Source organism: Homarus americanus, unplaced genomic scaffold (genome assembly GCF_018991925.1).
Source record: "Homarus americanus isolate GMGI-L3 unplaced genomic scaffold, GMGI_Hamer_2.0 scaffold57980, whole genome shotgun sequence".
Lineage (NCBI taxonomy): Eukaryota > Metazoa > Arthropoda > Malacostraca > Decapoda > Nephropidae > Homarus > Homarus americanus.
In genome coordinates this window covers 24,464,990-24,484,029 of record NW_024716703.1, presented here as the reverse complement: position 1 = coordinate 24,484,029, position 19,040 = coordinate 24,464,990, and the positions used below count along the sequence as shown (strand labels likewise).

The following is a 19,040-nucleotide window of genomic DNA, read 5'->3' as shown; positions in this document are numbered from 1 at the left end:
CTTGTTTTTTCTTGCTATTTTAATCTTATTTTTTCTTGCTATTTTAATCTTGTTTTTTCTTCCTTTATTTTAATCTTGTTTTTTCTGGCTAGTTTAATTTGTTTGTTTTTTCTTGCTATTTTAATCTGCTATTTTCCTGGGTTTTAATCTAACATTATATTTTTCTGGCTATTTTAATTTACTAGTTTGTTTTAGTTATATATTTCTTAACTGACACAATGGGAGTTATATATCCTCTTCCTGGCCCTATTCACATAGACTCCCTCTGCACCTCCACCCCTACACCCCTACCCCACCCCCCACCTACCCCCCCTACCCCTACACCTCCCACCCCTACCCCACCTACCTCCTACCCCTACCCCCACCTTAGAGCCAATGATTCACCTTCAGTGCATTTTATAGCCAAGCCCTGAGTCACCTTTGGTTTACCTAAGGACGAGTTACCTGAGATGACTTTATATGCCTGGCGTTCACTATAATTTAATACCTGGCGTTCACTGTGGTGTTAATCCTGGCGTTCACCTGTGTTAATACCTGGCGTTCACTGTGGTGTTAATACCTGGCGTTCACTGTGGTGTTAATACCTGGCGTTCACTGTGGTGTTAATACCTGGCGTTCACTATGGTGTTAATACCTGGCGTTCACTGTGGTGTTAATACCTGGCGTTCACTGTGGTGTTATGCTGGCGTTCACTGTATTGATAATACCTGGCGTTCACTGGTGTTAATACCTGGCGTTCACTATGGTGTTAATACCTGGCGTTCACTGTGGTGTTAATACCTGGCGTTCACTGGTGTTAATACCTGGCGTTCACTGTGGTGTTAATACCTGGCGTTCACTGTGGTGTTAATACCTGGCGTTCCCTATGGTGTTAATACCTGGACTACTGTGGTGTTAATACCTGGCGTTCACTGTTGGTATATACCTGGCGTTCACTGTGGTGTTAATACCTGGCGTTCACTGTGGTGTTAATACCTGGCGTTCACTGTGGTGTTAATACCTGGCGTTCACTGTGGTTAATACCTGGCGTTCACTGTGGTGTTAATACCTGGCGTTCACTGTGGGTTAATACTGCGCACTATTATTGTTTAATACCTGGCGTTCACTGTGGTGTTAATACCTGGCGTTCACTGTGGTGTTAATACCTGGCGTTCTTTACAGGGTATTATACCTGGCGTTCACTATGGTGTTGTTAATACCTGGCGTTCACTATGGTGTTAATACCTGGCGTTCACTGTGGTGTTAATACCTGGCGTTCACTGTGGTGTTAATACCTGGCGTTCACTGTGGTGTTAATACCTGGCGTTCACTGTGGTGTTAATAGTGGTAGAAAAATATAAAACAAATGATAAGGTGAAAAATATAACGTAATCCAATGTTTACCTGTTTATTTTTAATGTTATTTATATACGTTATGGAGAGAGAGAGAGAGAGAGAGAGAGAGAGAGCCAATAACACGGTAAGGAAGATTAAGATACGGAAAGTAGTCATTGTAACAGACAGACAGTATATAGACATTGTAACAGACATAAAGTAGACATGATAATTTGTTGTTCTTGCCCGAGGAACACGACAGCTTCCTGGTTCATCACGGCAACACATCACTGTCTCGTCTGGGCAACACGACACTTGCCTCACGTGCTGGCGCTGCGCCCTCTGGTAACGCGACCCGGCCGTCATGGGATCGAACCCGCGTGCTCGGCGCCTGAAGAAGAGCCATCTTCAGTGTCACCTTTCATGGGCTAAAATATTGTTCAGGGATTCGACGACACTCGGATCTGGCACCTAACCTAACCCAACCTAACCCACACTGTCTGATTAATTAGGTTTCGAGAGACGGCTGGACAAGCGCTGGGCAGACATGTAAACAAGCTCCCTCCCTGCCTGCCCTCCCCCTCCCTCTGCCCCCCTCCCTCCCCCTCCCTCTGACCCCCTCCCTTCCCCTCCACCTACCCCCGACCTAAGTGAAGTTTAATTATTGACATGACACGACATTCAGCAGGTGAGGCAGAGTGTGACCTTCACCTCGCTGAGTGAAGGGAACAACTGCTGAATCATTCACTACAAAACACCTTCGCTGAGTTACCGTTACTTGTTGTGCTTCCTCTGTCTAGACTCGTGACGTCACAGCACCTATGGAGAGCGTTACGTCATAGCCTAACCTCACAAGAAGAGCCGTAACGTCACGACAAGAAACGTAGTGTAGCAACAAGGAGAAACCTTAGGCAAGCAAACACTTTCAGTTCTCTAGTTATTTGTTTGTTTCTTTACACACCACTGTCTGCTGATCCCCATCATCTTGGCAGTAGGAAAGGTTTTTTACGGCATTAGCTCACCAGGGTACAGGTCAATGACCCCATCAGGGCCTGGGGCGGAAATATAATAATAATAATAATAATAATAATAATAATAATAATAATAATAATAATAATAATAAATAAATACAAAATAAAAAAAAGATCAATAGAGAGAAACAATATATGTATGTTGTGTTGTCAAGTAAGAGAAACAATTGAGACCCTGCAATTGTGTGTAAATGAGGCAGAAAGTCAGATCATCAACCTGGGACTTGGTCACATATGGCAGCAGGGTCTACCATTAGACAACACATTATGCTTCCAATATCTTCCCAGGCGGTAGTACCTCCCTGTTTGGTAGCTGCCTACTGCCTACATGAACTTATTATTGATCTATAGAAGTTGTTTGTGGTAGAAAATAAAGACCTCGAGGTTGAGTGTTCCAGACTCCAGGTGTACTGTACGTGTTTTGTCTCTAACCATCCCTGTTTAGAAGGTACAGTAGTGAAGATAACTTGTGTAATAATCTATAAAAAAAATAGCATCAGTTGGCCATTAAAGTTGAGGGTCGATGACCTGTGCCCGGGTGGGTTAGTCCCCGGGAAAAAAACTTACTCAAACTAACCAGCAAAACCCCCAAGTTCACTGTGATCTTTGATACATAACTGCCCCTCTCAACACACACACACACCACCTCTGGTTCTTCCCACCGAAAATAAGAAAAAAACCGTGGAAAAAAATACTTGATGTTCTTTTGAGCGAGTGTGTGTGTGTGGGAGATGATCCAAGCGGTTAGGGCTGTCTCCTTTGTAACTGGAATCCAATGGGAATACTGGACATTCATGGTATTCCGATTGGATTCAATAGTGATCCTATGAGAGAGAGAGGAGGGAGGATTGCCAGATACCGCCACTGCCACTCTGATTTATGCTTTGTGGGTTGGTCACTCTTGGTGGAAGGGAGGGAGGGGTGGGTGAGGTATACCCCCTCCCTCTCAACCCCCCCTCCCCCTCAACCCCATCAGGCTCTGATCATGCCACGCCGATTTTGCTGGCTGGTGGCGTGGTGGTCAGGTACTCGGAGATGCTATTGGCGTGAGGATGAACGCAAGCATGACGATCATCTCCAGGTGTTTGGGTAACGCATGACCACACGTGATTCTGGGTGGAATGATGATGAGGAGAAAGAGAAGAGGAGGAGCATCAACGAACGAAGTAGATGGAGGAGACGAAAAGAGAAGAGGAAAAAGAGGATAAGGATCATCAAACACAGAAGCCGGAGGAAGAATAGGAGGAAGACAGGGCTCAAGCTCATCCACTCTCCTTCCTCCTTCCTCTCCTCATTCCTTCCCTCTCCCTCGCCTCTTCCTCTCTCCTTCCTCCATCCTCTCCCTCATTCCTTCTCCCTCATTCCTTCCCTCTCCCCCCGCCTCTTCCTCTCTCTTACTTCATCCTCTCTCATATTCTTCTCCCTCACCCTTCCTTCCTCACCTTTTCCTCCCCCACCTTCCTCCCCTTATCCCTTCTTCCTCTTCCTTAATCCTTCCTTTCCTCTCTCCTTTCATCATCCCTGCCCCTCCCCTCCTCACCCCTAATACAGTTACTCCTTGAGGGTATTTCTGCTGCCTCTCAATCAGTCAGTCAGTGTTCCTCCGGCCGTGTTGGCGTGTGTGTCCACGTCTCTACAACACTCCCTGGACTAACACCTCATCACTGAAATGACGTAAAGAACGAATTTATACGTGAGACAATTGTTACACAAGGCACCAGCCCCGTGCCCTCAAACCCCCCTCAGCCCCCTGGTATTGTTTTTCGTCACAGTGCTCTATCATATACGCGAGTGTTGTGGTGTCTGTCAGAGGCGTCACGTTCTTGCTTCTCTCTCGAAATTCACGGTTGTCTGCAAGGAGATTATTATTATATTATTATTATTAATATTATATTATTATTATTTTTTTTTTTTTTTTTTTATATATTTTATTATATTATATATATTATTATTATTATTATTATTATTATTATTATTATTATTATTATTATTTTTTATTATTATTAATATTATTATTAATAATAATATTATTATTATTAGCACAGTTTATTTGGGTGTAACATTACTATTCATATATTTTAAGTGTTTGTTACATTATTATTATTACTCTTTTGTTCAGAGTTTATGACATAACGTCGCTCTCAAACACATTCATTCATTCACTAAGATGTTTCTTTCTTCCTGCAGTCTTCCTTCATTTTCCCTCACTCATACCTTCATACCTAACCTGATGAATGAATGTCTCAATAAACTACAGGTATATTGTTTTGGTCTCATTTCTTCCTTTCACTTTCGAGTAACATTATCTTGGTGAAAGTATCGAGCCCAGGTTAATCTCTTTGCCATGCCCAGGTGGTTGAACTCAAACCTGCATGTATCACTTGACGCTAGGTGATGTTGACGTCAGACCCTCGAGCCAGGTGATGTGACGCAGACCTGACGCCAGTGATGTTGACGTCAGACCCTCGTGACGCCAGGTGATGTTGACGTCAGACCTCGTGACGCCAGGTGATGTTGACGTCAGACCTCGTGACGCCAGGTGATGTTGACGTCAGACCTCGTGATAGTGATGAGCAGACCCTCGTGACGCAGGATGTTGATCATCTGCGTGCGCAGACCGTGACGAGTATGTTGACGCCAACCCTCGTCAGGTGATGTTGACGTCAGACCCCTGACGCCAGGTGATGTTGACGTCAGACCCTCGTGACGCCAGGTGATGTTGACGTCAGACCGGACTAGGCGTGATGCCGACCAGACGTCAGGTGATGACATACGGCCCTCGTGACGCCAGGTGATGTTGACGTCAGATCCTCGTGACGCCAGGTGATGTTGACGTCAGACCCTCGTGAGCGGTGATATATGACGCAGACCCCGTGACGCCAGGATGTTACAAGACCCGACGCCAGGTGATGTTGACGTCAGACCCTCGTACGCAGGACCTCAGACCCTGATGATGTTGACGTCAGACCTCGTGACGCCAGGTGATGTTGACCAGACCTCGTGACGCCAGGATGTTGACGTCAGACCCTCGTGACGCTGGTGATTCGACCGTGGTGATGTTGATGCAGACCCTCGTGCCAGTAGATGACGTCAACCGTGACGCCAGGTGATGTTGACATCAGACCCGGACAGGTGATGGACGTCAGACCTCGTGACGCCAGTGATGTTGACTCAGACCGTGACGCCAGGTGATGTTGACGTCAGACCCTCGTGACGCCAGATGGACTGCATCGCCAGGTGATGCGACTTCAGACTCGTGACGCCAGGTGATGTTGACGTCAGCCCTCGTGACGCCAGGTGATGTTGGCGTCAGACCGTGACGCCAGGTGATGTTGACGTCAGACCTCGTGACGCCAGGTGATGCTGACCCGTTGACGTTGACAGACCTCGTGACGCCAGGTGATGTTGACGTCAGACCCTCGTGACGCCAGGTGATGTTGACGTCAGACCCGTGACGCCAGGTGATGTTGACGTCAGACCCTCGTGACGCCAGGTGATGTTGACGTCAGACCCTCGTGACGCCAGGTGATGTTGACGTCAGACCCTCGTGACGCCTCGAGTTAACGTGTAAATTTTCCGCTTCAGCCGCCTGAATTATTGAACTTAGGTGTAAATATAAGGATGAACTGTACGTGTTTATATACGAGACTCTGTATGTTTATAAGTGAGGCTGTTGCTATAGGTGTATATTTACCCATTTAAAGGTATAGAATTCGTATACACTATTCTCTGTTTGGCGCCGAAATACAAGTATAATATCGACAACTTTGCTCAACTGTCGAGTGTGAACAAAGACTTATGTTCTCCCCCACTTAGCATTAAATAACTTTATCCTTCCTTGTTTGGGCAGATAACACAGTCTGAGATTTGTTTAGTTCAGTGTGTCAGAGTCTAAAGTTAGCTTATTTAGCTGAGTTTGTCATATATATAGACTGAATTTTGTGTTTATTTATATACCTGAGATGTGTATGAATTTTGATACCGAGATGTGTATGAAGTTTAATCCCGAGATGTGTATTATGTAGTATATATTAAGAGTTTTTAAGTAGATATTAAGTGCACTATATATAAGGTATAAGCTCAGTGAAAAATAATCTTGGGAAAAATACTTAGGTACAGAACAAAAGAGCATCGGACCCACCACCACATGATGAGCTGGAGGATCTCACCCCAGGCTGGTGTATATGGATCGAGGAGGATTCAGCGCGTTCCCTCATGGGGGAATCCTACACTTTATTCTCTGGTTAGTGAGATGGGGGGGACTCTGACTGTCATGGCGGAGTTGAAGTATTGACAACCTACTATGCTGCAGCGCCCTGGCCTCAACCTTCCCAGGGGATCAAACAGGATAGATCAGGGAGCAGAGGAGACGCTGAGGGTGCTGGAGGTGTTAATGGGGAGAGAGGAGGATCTTCCGTCAGGGGAGGGAGGATTCCGTCGTTTATGGGAGAGAGGAGGATCTTCCGTCGTTTATGGGGAGAGAGGGAGGATCTTCCGTCGTTTATGGGGGGAGAGGGAGGATCTTCCGTCGTTTATGGGGGAGAGAGGAGGATCTTCCGTCGTTTATGGGGAGAGAGGGAGGATCTTCCGTCGTTTATGGGGGAGAGGGAGGATCTTCCGTCGTTTGGGGGGAGAGAGGGAGGATCTTCCGTCGTTTATGGGGAGAGAGGAGGATCTTCCGTTGTTTATGGGGGAGAGAGGGAGGATCTCCGTCGTTTATGGGGGAGAGAGGAGGATCTTCCGTCGTTTATGGGGGAGAGAGGGAGGATCTTCCGTCGTTTATGGGAGAGAGGGAGATCTTCCGTCGTTTATGGGGGGAGAGGAGGATCTTCCGTCGTTTATGGGGAGAGAGGAGGATCTTCCGTCGTTTATGGGGAGAGGGAGATCTTCCGTCGTTTATGGGGAGAGAGGGAGATCTTCCGTCGTTTATGGGGAGAGAGGAGGATCTTCCGTCGTTTATGGGGGAGAGAGGAGGATCTTCCGTCGTTTATGGGGAGAGGGAGGATCTTCCGTCGTTGATGGGGAGAGAGGGAGGATCTTCCGTCGTTTAGGGGGAGAGAGGAGGATCTTCCGTCGTTTATGGGGGAGAGAGGGAGGATCTTCCGTCGTTTATGGGGGGAGAGAGGAGGATCTTCCGTCGTTTATGGGGGGGAGAGAGGAGGATCTTCCGTCGTTTAGGGGAGAGAGGAGGATCTTCCGTCGTTTATGGGGAGAGAGGAGGATCTTCCGTTTATGGGGGAGAGAGGGAGGATCTTCCGTCGTTTATGGGGAGAGAGGAGGATCTTCCGTCGTTTATGGGGAGAGGAGGATCTTCCGTCGTTTATGGGGAGAGAGGGAGGATCTTCCGTCGTTTATGGGGGGAGAGAGGAGGATCTTCCGTCGTTTATGGGGGAGAGAGGGAGATCTTCCGTCGTTTATGGGGAGAGAGGGAGATCTTCCGTCGTTTAAGGGAGAGAGGGAGGATCTTCCGTCGTTTATGGGGAGAGGAGGATCTTCCGTCGTTTAGGGAGAGAGGAGGATCTTCCGTCGTTTATGGGGGAGAGGGGAGGATCTTCCGTCGTTTATGGGGGAGAGAGGGAGGATCTTCCGTCGTTTCGGGGGAGAGAGGGAGGATCTTTCCGTTGTTTATGGGGAGAGAGGGAGGATCTTCCGTCGTTTATGGGGAGAGAGGGAGGATCTTCCGTCGTTTATGGGGGAGAGAGAGGGAGGATCTTCCGTCGTTTATGGGGAGAGAGGGAGGATCTTCCGTTGTTTGGTGGGGAGAGAGGAGGATCTTCCGTTGTTTATGGGGGAGAGGGATCTTCCGTCGTTTATGGGGAGAGAGGAGGATCTTCCGTCGTTTATGGGGAGAGAGAGGATCTTCCGTCGTTTATGGGGAGAGGAGATCTTCCGTTGTTTTATGGGGGAGAGAGGGAGGATCTTCCGTTGTTTATGGGGAGAGAGGGGGGAGAGGAGGATCTTCCGTCGTTTATGGGGGGGAGAGAGGGAGGATCTTCCGTCGTTTATGGGGAGAGGGAGGATCTTCCGTCGTTTATGGGGGAGGAGGGAGGATCTTCCGTCGTTTATGGGAGAGAGGGAGGATCTTCCGTCGTTTATGGGGAGATCTTCCGTCGTTTAGAGGATCTTCCGTCGTTTATAGAGAGGATCTTCCGTCGTTTATGGGAGAGAGGAGGATCTTCCGTCGTTTATGGGGAGAGGGAGGATCTTCCGTGTGGGAGAGAGGGAGACTTATGGGAGAGGGAGGATCTTCCGTTGTTTGGGGGGAGAGAGGAGGATCTTCCGTTGTTTATGGGGAGAGAGGATCTTCCGTCGTTTATGGGGAGAGAGGGAGGATCTTCCGTCGTTCATGGGGAGAGAGGGAGGATCTTCCGTCGTTTATGGGGAGAGAGGGAGGATCTTCCGTCGTTCATGGGGAGAGAGGGAGGATCTTCCGTCGTTTATGGGGAGAGAGGGAGGATCTTCCGTCGTTCATGGGGAGAGAGGGAGGATCTTCCGTCGTTTATGGGGAGAGAGGGAGGATCTTCCGTCGTTTATGGGGAGAGGGGGAGGATCTTAGGTCATTTATAAGTCCAAGAACAGGATGGAGACGATGCAGGACAAAATTTAACCTAACCTAACCAGCCACGAGGCCCCTACACGTCTGGCAATAGCCGAAGACTGACTACGGGACGTCCGAGAATGGGTTCCCGTCCCTTCTAGGTCTTCTGAGAGAGGTGTGTGTGTGTGTGTGTGTGAACATTACTATGGGGAGATAATCGGCCATACGGACCCTCATCCTAATTGGCTCCAACCTAACCTAACCCTTGGGATTGGAGGGAGGGATGGGTGAGTTACGGAGGGAGGGAGGGAGGGAGAGGTAAGTTACTCCTCCAGCACTCAACAGTTACCAAGTACCCAAGTAAAGTATTCTTCGGTGATCAAATTTCTTCGTTTATTTTTCATTCGTTTTGATCAATAAAATCTAAATGATAAAGCCGAAATATTCCGTAACCTGTGAACAAAACATTTAGGGAAAAGAACGTTGATATATTAGGATGTTTAGTGCATTTGTCGTCAATAAGGTTCCAGTTCGTGAATTTTTTATGCTTCGTGGAGGAGAGGAGGTCAGTGGGTACTGGGCAGTGTCGTCGTGGGGGTGAAGTTGATGGGTTAGTGTTGTTGTGGCCGCTGTGACGTGAGGGTGTGCCGCTGTGTGTCTCCGTAGCTTCGTTTTCTTTCACTATCTCTTTGGGGTTTTTTTACACTCCTCCGTCTGTCTGTTGCCGTTGGGTGAAGCATGTCGATTCCCTTCGTGTTCTCATAACAAGACATTTGAAGCAGCACTTGATTTATTTTTTGTTATAGTGAAGTTTTTCCTGATTAGAAACACGATTTTAATTAATTTACCATAAAGTGAGTGTTAGACTAGCCGTGATAACAGAAGAGGTTACTGTACATTGTTAAGGCAGGTGTAGTGACGTAACGATTTCATATGTTTTTGTATCGTCGGGTGTAAAGAACATGTGAAGTGAATGTAAACAGTCATCAGGTTTGTTTGTGTTATGAGACGTGTGTGAGTGATGGGTTGTAGGGCAGGTGAGGGCCAGTCCAAACAGAAGGTAAGGCCCATTAAGGCTGGGGTGCACACGTTTGACCAGTAACCTTTTTTAAGATTCGTGTGACTGTCTCGTAAATCATTTCCTCCTCGCCTTTTCCCTCCTCTCGTTCCTCCCTCTTTCCTTCTCCCTCCCTCCTTCCCCCTCTCTCCTTCCCCCTCCCTCCCCTGCTCCTCTAGTTCCTCTCTCTTTCCTTCCCCCTCCCTCTCTCTCTCCTCCCCCCTTTCCCTTTCCCTGCTCCTCTCATTCCCCCCCGCTTCCTTTCCCCTTCCCTCTCTCTTCCCTTTCTCCCTTCTTTCCAGCCCAAACTAATATTGTCCACCTCAGTGTCTCTTGTACGAAACTCTAAGGGTGTCTGACCAGAAGGGGAGGGTGAGAAAAAGGTATTCGGCCGCTCTAATAATCTAAATACACTCCCCCTGTAGTTACTAAACGTGTTCCTACAGTGCTGTTTCCTCCCTCCCCCACCTCTTGCCCCTCCCCTTGTTACTGTGTTATCAAGGCGCCAGGTATTATCAGGAACAGGTAGTCATGTCCATTTTAAACCTTCCATGGCCACCGGTCTGTCACTTGCACGCACTCATACCCCCACTCCTCGCCCCGACTCGCTTTTTTTACACTTATCGGCGTTGGGAGGATGTGAGGTTGACCAGGTAGCATGAGGCAGACTCCAGAGGCAACAGCAGTAGTCAGGGAGAACCTTGGCGCCAGCCGGCCTTGCTAAAAACACCACGGTCGAACCTCACTAAACTGGAGTCTTACCCAAGCCTCTGTTTGCCCTCTTATTGTTTTGTTTTTTATATACTGGTGGAGACTGTGTGTAGATCTTGTTCACTGAGTGACATCGAGTGGTTCCTACTGTGAGATTTTGTCTGTTGTAAATGATATAAGAGTGGCAGTAAGCGGGGTCTGGCTGTAGACGAGGCGCAACCTGGAAAAAATGCTAACACACACACACACACACACACACACGCTTGCAGACATACTGTACACAGACACTCACAAGCAGGAGAGAAAATGCCTTTCACGTGTAAATTTACTTTCCTTCGTCGTCTAAGATAATAAGATAGAAGAATATTCTTATAATATAGAGATGTACGAGAAGTGTGGAGCATTGGGTGGCTCAGTCGGTTAAGTTCCAGCGTGGCAGAGACGGCTGGTGGGTGACAGACGAGGTGCTCTGCTTGTGGCCACAGTCAGCAAGATAGCCGACATATTAAAATTGTATCCATTTTTTTGCACTCAGTAGCCATATAATTTCCTATGTATAGAACCAAACACACAATGTTCTTGAATACCTCTCACGCAGATGTGAATAACAAAGTGTGTGGCTAGACATATTGTAACATTCAATGCCATAATATACTGACCACTGGGGTGTGTTGTATAGACCCTTTGTGACCTCTACTCTGTAATCCTTTTGCGCTATCGCTCACAGGATGAGTATCGGGTGCACAGTAAAGTAGCTGCTATACATGGCAAAAATTACAAAAAACAGATCAAGTCAGCTGAGTGTCCCTCGTGTGTGCCTCACCCGAGTATCACGCCGGTACATCTGTAATATTTTGATAGTTAACATCACTGAAGAGAAAAAATCACTATAAATACATTTCGTGTAGTTGTGCCGGATACTCAGTTGATTTGTAACGGATTGTGCCGGATACTCAGCTGACTTCTGTCGGGTTGTTATCTGTCGGATCATCTTCGGATCTTCGTAGTTCAGTGTTGAGACAACAGACAACGAGCGTGGTCGGGCGTTTCACTGCTGGTATTGTTGACTGTAGCACAAGATGGTACCAGTGATGCTGTTGTTCAGTGTATTGTATCGTGTTTACGTTGGTCATAGAATTGATATTATCTTTGTAAATTTAGTTAATTTTTGTATTTATAGATCATAATTATTGGGGTTCGAGTGAGAGTAACATATCGTGAGGCGACAGTGATGACCGGACGTGTACCTGGCAACTATGGCCTTGTGGACAACTCCGCCTCCTGCCACTACACACAGTAACTCCTTCCTGAAGTCCTGGGAAAGGTGATGCTCTCGCGACAATGACACGGCTACCGGCGACCACGGAACAAAACTTGAGTTAGAAAAATGCTCTTGTGAGTGACATGATATAAATTTGTTCGGTTAAGTGAAATAATGTAAGATTTTTAATTAGTCTCTTTGAAAATGATTTCTACATATTCGTGACCTGGTATGGTGAGTTAGAGTGAGTGACTGTGAAGGACATCATTCTCTAGATGAATGAGGAGACCCCGTAGCAAGCGCTGGGAAGAGGTATGTTAGCTCAGAGTGCCACCGCTGCCTTGTACCTGCAGACGAGGGCAAGCCGGGAGGAGCGGCTGGCACGCCAGAATAACAACAATACCCACGATGTCAAGAACCGTAACCCGAAAAACTCAGAAATATGTTGGGGCCACTCGGCTCAGCCACAGAAGACAGGCCGTAGCATTACGCCTTATGGTGACACCGAGGAAACAGTTGTCGAGCGTCATCAACCCACCGGTCCGCAAGGTTCTCGGGAGTCTCTTAGCCACCACGTGTTCCAACTATCCGGTAACTTTCTTGCGTTCCTACAGACCATTTACCCTCAAGAACCCCACCAACCGAGTGTTCCTCAGGAGCTACCGAGCAGTTTGCAAGAGTTCCAGCAGGACATTAGCGCTGAACACTCCCAGCAGTCCTGTAACCTTCAGGAACGCCAGCACGCCAGTATCCTTCAGGAGCCCTGGCAGCGTAACAGCCTCCACGTCACTCAACAACGCATTAACTCCCACCAGTCATACCAACTCAGTGGCGAGCGCCTGCACCTGCCTACTTGTCTCCAAGTGTCTCAGAGACCTTGCAGCATCCACGTGTCCCAGCAGCCCAGGCTCCCACACGTGTCCCAGCAGTCCAGGCTCCCACACGTGTCCCAGCAGCCCAGGCTCCCACACGTGTCCCAGCAGTCCAGGCTCCCACACGTGTCCCAGCAGCCCAGGCTCCCACACGTGTCCCAGCAGTCCAGGCTCCCACACGTGTCCCAGCAGTCCAGGCTCCCACACGTGTCCCAGCAGTCCAGGCTCCCACACGTGTCCCAGCAGTCCAGGCTCCCACACAGCAGTCCAGGCTCCCACACGTGTCCCAGCAGTCCAGGCTCCCACACGTGTCCCAGCAGTCCAGGCTCCCACAACAGCTCAGTCTGCCATATGTGTCCCAGCAGCTCAATAACCCAGTGCTCTCCCAGTTGAGTTCTAAGTTCAGTTCCTGGAGCGAGCGGTGCTGGAAAACGGACGACTGGAGTGTAAACAGTTGGAAATCCCTGGAATGGGTGAAATCAGGGAACTGGAAACCTGAGTGGCTCGACGATAAGGATTTAGGGGACCTTTTGAAGAAGACTAAAGACTGGGGGAGTGAGTGGTTAGAGAGTGAGTGGCAAAGAGCTAAAGATCTGGACATGCGCAGAGTACCCATCGGTGATTGGTTTGGACTGAGTGACGAAATCAAGGATGGAATAGAGATGAAGCCAAACATTTATCCCCGAGTACAAAGGTAAGGGAATGTATTTTTATTTTACTCTATAAACTTGATCTTGTCTACAGTTTTGTTGTTTTATTGCTGTTTCGTAGTTTATTAACATTATTAGAAAGTTTATTTTTTTAATAATACTTATTACCTATGATTAACTTAGCTTTAAAAGATGTTATATGCAAGAGTTTGAAGCGCGTACGATACTGTGTGTGTGTGTTCTGAACCCTTCATATGACAACACCATCAATAAAAGCGAAACCTATTTACCATCACCATAAACACAAGCGTGAGGGACACAGAGGAATCAGACACTACACCACAGGATCCAGAACTACGATAAAGAGATCCACTCCTTTAAATATCAAATACCAAGAGATAAATAATATGCATCCCTCTCTCTCTCTCCCTCCTGTTCTCCACTTCCTGTTAAGTATAAACGACTGCAGTTTCCAAAATATATAAACTTTTTGAATAAACATTGAGTCAAACTTCTTTATAAAGTATATTGATTATAAAAAAAATACGGAAAACATTGAAAGTGAGAATAATGAACTAAAACTAATTTATTATTATGTTTCTTTGATAACTAAACAAAGTAACTGAAGGAAAAATAATTAATCCTGAGATTGAAGTAGAAAATTTTAACACATGATTGGAACCAAAAACTTAACCAAAATCACATCAATAAAGTATAGATGTCAGAATAGACCCAAAAGTATCTCAAGAGTATAGATGCCAGAATTGACCAAGTAAACACTGTGATGTAAGAAACGGAAGAAGGTGCTCTGCCGCCTCCCTCAAGACCATCTCTCATAGTTTGTGGGTGACCCGACTCCGGGCGGCGACGGTGATGGCGACCCACTGAATTGGCCGTGTCTTATTCCCCATGGAGGCAACCCTGATGCTGTGGTCGCTGTGTTAGTGTGCTGTGATAAGCCATGAAGTCATGTTGATGCTGTGGTGGCTGTGTTAGTGTGCTGTGATAAGCCACGAGGTCATGTTGATGCTGTGGTGGCTGTGTTAGTGTGCTGTGATAAGCCATGAGGTCATGTTGGTGCTGTGGTGGCTGTGTTAGTGTGCTGTGATAAACTATGAGGTCATGTTGGTGCTGTGGTGGCTGTGTTAGTGTGCTGTGGTAAGCCATGAGGTCATGTTGATGCTGTGGTGGCTGTGTTGGTGTGCTGTGGTATAGGTCATGTTGGTGCTTGGTGGCTGTGTTAGTGTGGCCATGAGGTCATGTTGGTGCTGTGGTGGCTGTGTTAGTGTGCTGTGATAAGCCATGAGGTCATGTTGATGCTGTGGTGGCTGTGTTAGTGTGCTGTGATAAGCCATGAGGTCATGTTGGTGCTGTGGTGTCTGTGTTAGTGTGCTGTGATAAGCCATGAGGTCATGTTGATGCTGTGGTGGCTGTGTTAGTGTGCTGTGATAAGCCATGAGGTCATGTTGGTGCTGTGGTGGCTGTGTTAGTGTGCTGTGATAAGCCATGAGGTCATGTTGGTGCTGTGGTGGCTGTGTTAGTGTGCTGTGATAAGCCATGAGGTCATGTTGATGCTGTGGTCACTGTGTTAGTGTGCTGTGATAAGCCACGAGGTCATGTTGGTGCTGTGGTGGCTGTGTTAGTGTGCTGTGATAAGCCACGAGGTCATGTTACACACTTCACCCTTGTTCACAGTCCCTTTCAACAGGTGCCGTAATTAAATTCTCCTAAGAGCGACAAAAGACAACAATTTGGGTGTTTAAATGCCTCAGGTCTTTGCCTTACCCGGAACACTTTCTCAGCAGGAAAATTGTTGTCTTATGTTACTACAATACTAGAGAAGTCCCTTTTAGTTGGGTATTAGATTCCCCTTTTAGCCGCAGAACCAGGGACAACTTTACCGTCGGGTAGTGAGTGGTCGAGTTTATTTAAGAACATAATATTAATTAGGTTGTGAGCGGCATCGTGTTACCGGCGACCATATTGATCTGAAGCTGGTAAAGTGAGCCTCTCCCCCGCCCTCAAGCACCATTTTTATTATTAAATATCAGGTGGTTGGTCCAATATGGCACCCGTGGAGCTCATTTTAATAGGATATTGGTCGCTGTGGACCACTGTAGTACCCTGGAGGCCGTAGTGAGCGTGGAGGGGGGGGGGCGCACTGCTGCTGGAGGCCGATATAGAGTCTGAGTAGGAGCTGACGAAGCGACAGGAAGATTGATGAAGTAGCTGCAAGAAGGACGGGGCGCATTTGTTTCCCCCGACGGTAATGGAGGAGCCACGAGAACCTTCAATATTGCAGCTCTACCAGAGTCTTTGATACTGTGGGTTGACCAGCGCCTGTGACACGACCAGGGCTTGTGCCTGTCATGTCTGGGTGTGACCAAAGGATTGTTATGACGAAATTCTAATTCTCTCGACAATAATGACTGGTTTTACTCTCCGATAGTTTTATCATCATAATTCATTTACGGTTTTACCCGGAAGAAATGCTTTATGTTCTCCCAGCTGCTGCTGCTGGGATACAGTGTGGTGGTGTAGCCCTCGTGGTCACCTGCTGGCTCTGACACGTATTGGCGTGCCTTGTCATTGTACCTGGACGAGGATAGTACAGTGGTGGAACATTAAACACACACACACCAGTGTTGTCACCACGTAGTTCTCCCCATATATTCCAAGATTACGACAGCAGCCGCCTTGCCTATACGCTGTTGTGAGCACACGACACAACAAAATATGTGCACAATATTCTCTTTTTAGCAGGAGGGGCTGGCCGGTGGTCTGGCTGTGGCGTCGTATGATTATAACATTGGTGCCAACAGTTAGCTGAAGGAGTTATGTTGTGAAATATTCAAGTGTTTTTGTCTGTCTCTTGTTGAACACGAAGGACGTTTATCAGTTTACATTCATCACAGTTGTTATTGGCTGTTTATGATGTTTTATTACCTTTAGTAACCTTCCACAGAACACCGGCGTCCTGTCTTGATGTTTATATATTTTCTGTTGTTCACCTTTTACGTGATGTTGAGGACGGTGGTGGAGACTTACACACAAACTGGTTCATCTCTGAGTGTTTGTTCAGCCCCTCACACCAATCCAGACGACACTCTTAAGTTATCTAATGATTTTCTTCAATTAAATGTACACTATCTATCAGGCGGCTTCAATAGAGCTTCAACACTCAATAGACTCAGCAATGTCCATATTATTATTAGGATCATGTGAAGATCAGCCCCCCAGCTTATTTCACCTGATGATCAAACTCCTTAAATTAAACCTAACCTAACCCCTTAAGGTAGAGTTAGGGTGTTTAATCAGCAGTTAAAATAATATAGGGAGAGGTTGGTCCAAGTTCTGTATTAGCTGCGTAGATTGGTTAACGCCCAGTATGGTAATGTCCTGCACACACACACGCACGTCCTCAGATCTGCCATCCTTCCTGTTGTGCTGTCTCACTCCTGTCTGTCTGTCTGGGTTAGGAGGTACTTCTTCCCAGCACTCGAAAGGCGCCCATACCATAATAGTGGTATGGGCGGAGGAAGGAAGGAAGGAGACGAATAAAGTAGAGAGATAATGATAGATAGGTAGGTAGTTAGAGAGAGAGAGAGAGAGGGTAGGTAGTTAGAGAGAGAGAGAGAGAGAGGGTAGGTAGTTAGAGAGAGAGAGAGAGAGAGAGAAGGGGGGTAGGTAGTTAGAGATAGAGGGATAAGAGAGAGAGAGAGAGAAGGGGGTAGGTAGTTAGAGAGAGAGAGACAAGAAAGATAGAGAGAGAGAGATACAGCATGATTTAACTTGTGTCTCATGTCAAGTACTCTCAGTCTCGTAGAAGGATCTCTCCCTTGTAGTCTTAAGAGTCTCTCAGCCTCATGAGTGACTCGCTTCAAGATCTTTGTAGGACGGAGCTTTCATAACGTTAATTATTAATATAACTTTTCTGTCTTTTGTTTATGATATTTTATTAGTGTATAAAAATAGTTTCGGTTCCTGTGTGCAACAACAACAACAACAACAACAACAACAACAACAACAACAACAACAACAACAACAACAATAATAATAATAATAATAATTTACGGTTTATTGAAAAAAGTTCTGCAGTCCGAAGGCTGAAAATATACATTGGACATAAATGACTTATTACATACATGGTGGTTTAACAAAAGCCTTCATTAGAGAAAGGTAAAGGAACATACAGTGAACATACAGATTAATGTAGGTGTTGAACAGTAAACAAGTAGTGTAGTAACTCCCTCCCAGATGGTGTTATGAGGGACCTGATGTGATGTAGTAACTCCCTCCCAGATGGTGTTATGAGGGACCTCACGTGGTGCAGTAACTCCCTCCCGGATGGTGTTATGAGGGACCTCACGTGGTGTAGTAACTCCCTCACAGATGTGTGTGTGAAACAGGATGTTGATCGTCACCAATATAGCAGTTGATATCACAGAGGATGAACAGAACAAGTTATCACAGAGGTTGAAGCTTAAAGAATGATCAGAGACTATATAAAGATGACTAAATCCACTGATATCGAAAAGCTTGAATCATGAAATATCTTGAGAGCTTGTTGAACGTGGGAAGAACGTACAGTAGTGATATTGCAAAGTGAGAGCTGCGCAGTAGGGAGCAACGTGCAGGGCGGTTACATCCACCTTAGCGCAGGAGCGAGGCTGCAACACACCCTGGCGACCTCTGCTGGAAGGCCGGAGATGCAAAAATTTTCTATGAATAAATCAGAGAGGGTTGGCGGGGAGCTTCCTGAGCCATGGGAAATATTGCAGTTGTTGGCGTCAGAATGTTAATAATTTCATGGTATCCGGTGGCGTGTTGCAGCGAGTGTGTGTGATTATGGTCCCGTGGCCTGGGGGTGAGTGCGTCCCTGTGTCCACCAGTTACAATGGTACAATGCGTGTGTGATTATCATGCGTGGGGTTAGGAGTGGGGAGGGGTGAGTGCGTTCATGCATGTACCAGCCACAGCACGACAACTACTACCTACCTCCCTCCTTCACACACGACACACACGACTGCCTTATCGTTGGTGCTGGGATAAACATCAACAGTGTGAGAAATACTGTTATCAGGAACACACACTGAGTCCTCATCCTTACCACCTCCTCCTCCTCCCCCCTCAACACTTTCTATACCCTCTTTACCTCTCCCCTTCCCCCACCCTAAACATTCTCTCTCCAACCTACATTTTCTCTTCCTCGTTCTCCCCTTCCCCTCTCCCCCTACCCCCCCTCTCCCCCCAACATCTACCTCAGGTGCCATCGTCACTGCACCTCGTCTGATGGGTTGCTAACTCAATACCCAATACAGCTTCCATCTCCATAACTGGTGCGTCTCCCAGCCTCTCCTCCTGCCCTCCTTCACCTCAACTTACACCATCAGGAAAGTCGTCCAGTCGTATAGGCACTGAGGGAGGTCGTCGGGTCGTGGAGGGGGGGGTTGTTTAGTTGTACGGAAGCTGATGGAGGTCGTTGAGTCGTTTAGTCCTACAGGAACGGAGGGAGTTGTGGGTTTAGTCGTACAGGAACGTGATGCATTCCTGAGAAATGCCAAGGTAGTGACAGAGATGTTATCCTCACCAAGGTCGCCTGATTG

General features: G+C 47.1%; 1 protein-coding gene across 1 annotated transcript in view; it reads left to right on the top strand.

The window, feature by feature from the left end:
- Nucleotides 1–12,226: 12,226 nt before the first annotated feature.
- The window catches only part of LOC121858416, an 80,349-nt gene continuing 73,535 nt past the window's right edge, over nucleotides 12,227–19,040 (top strand). The window contains exons 1-2 of the mRNA XM_042354864.1: nucleotides 12,227–12,632; nucleotides 12,728–13,478. Coding sequence (XP_042210798.1) covers nucleotides 12,227–12,632; nucleotides 12,728–13,478 — 1,157 coding nt within the window. The remainder of the gene's footprint in view (nucleotides 12,633–12,727; nucleotides 13,479–19,040) is intronic.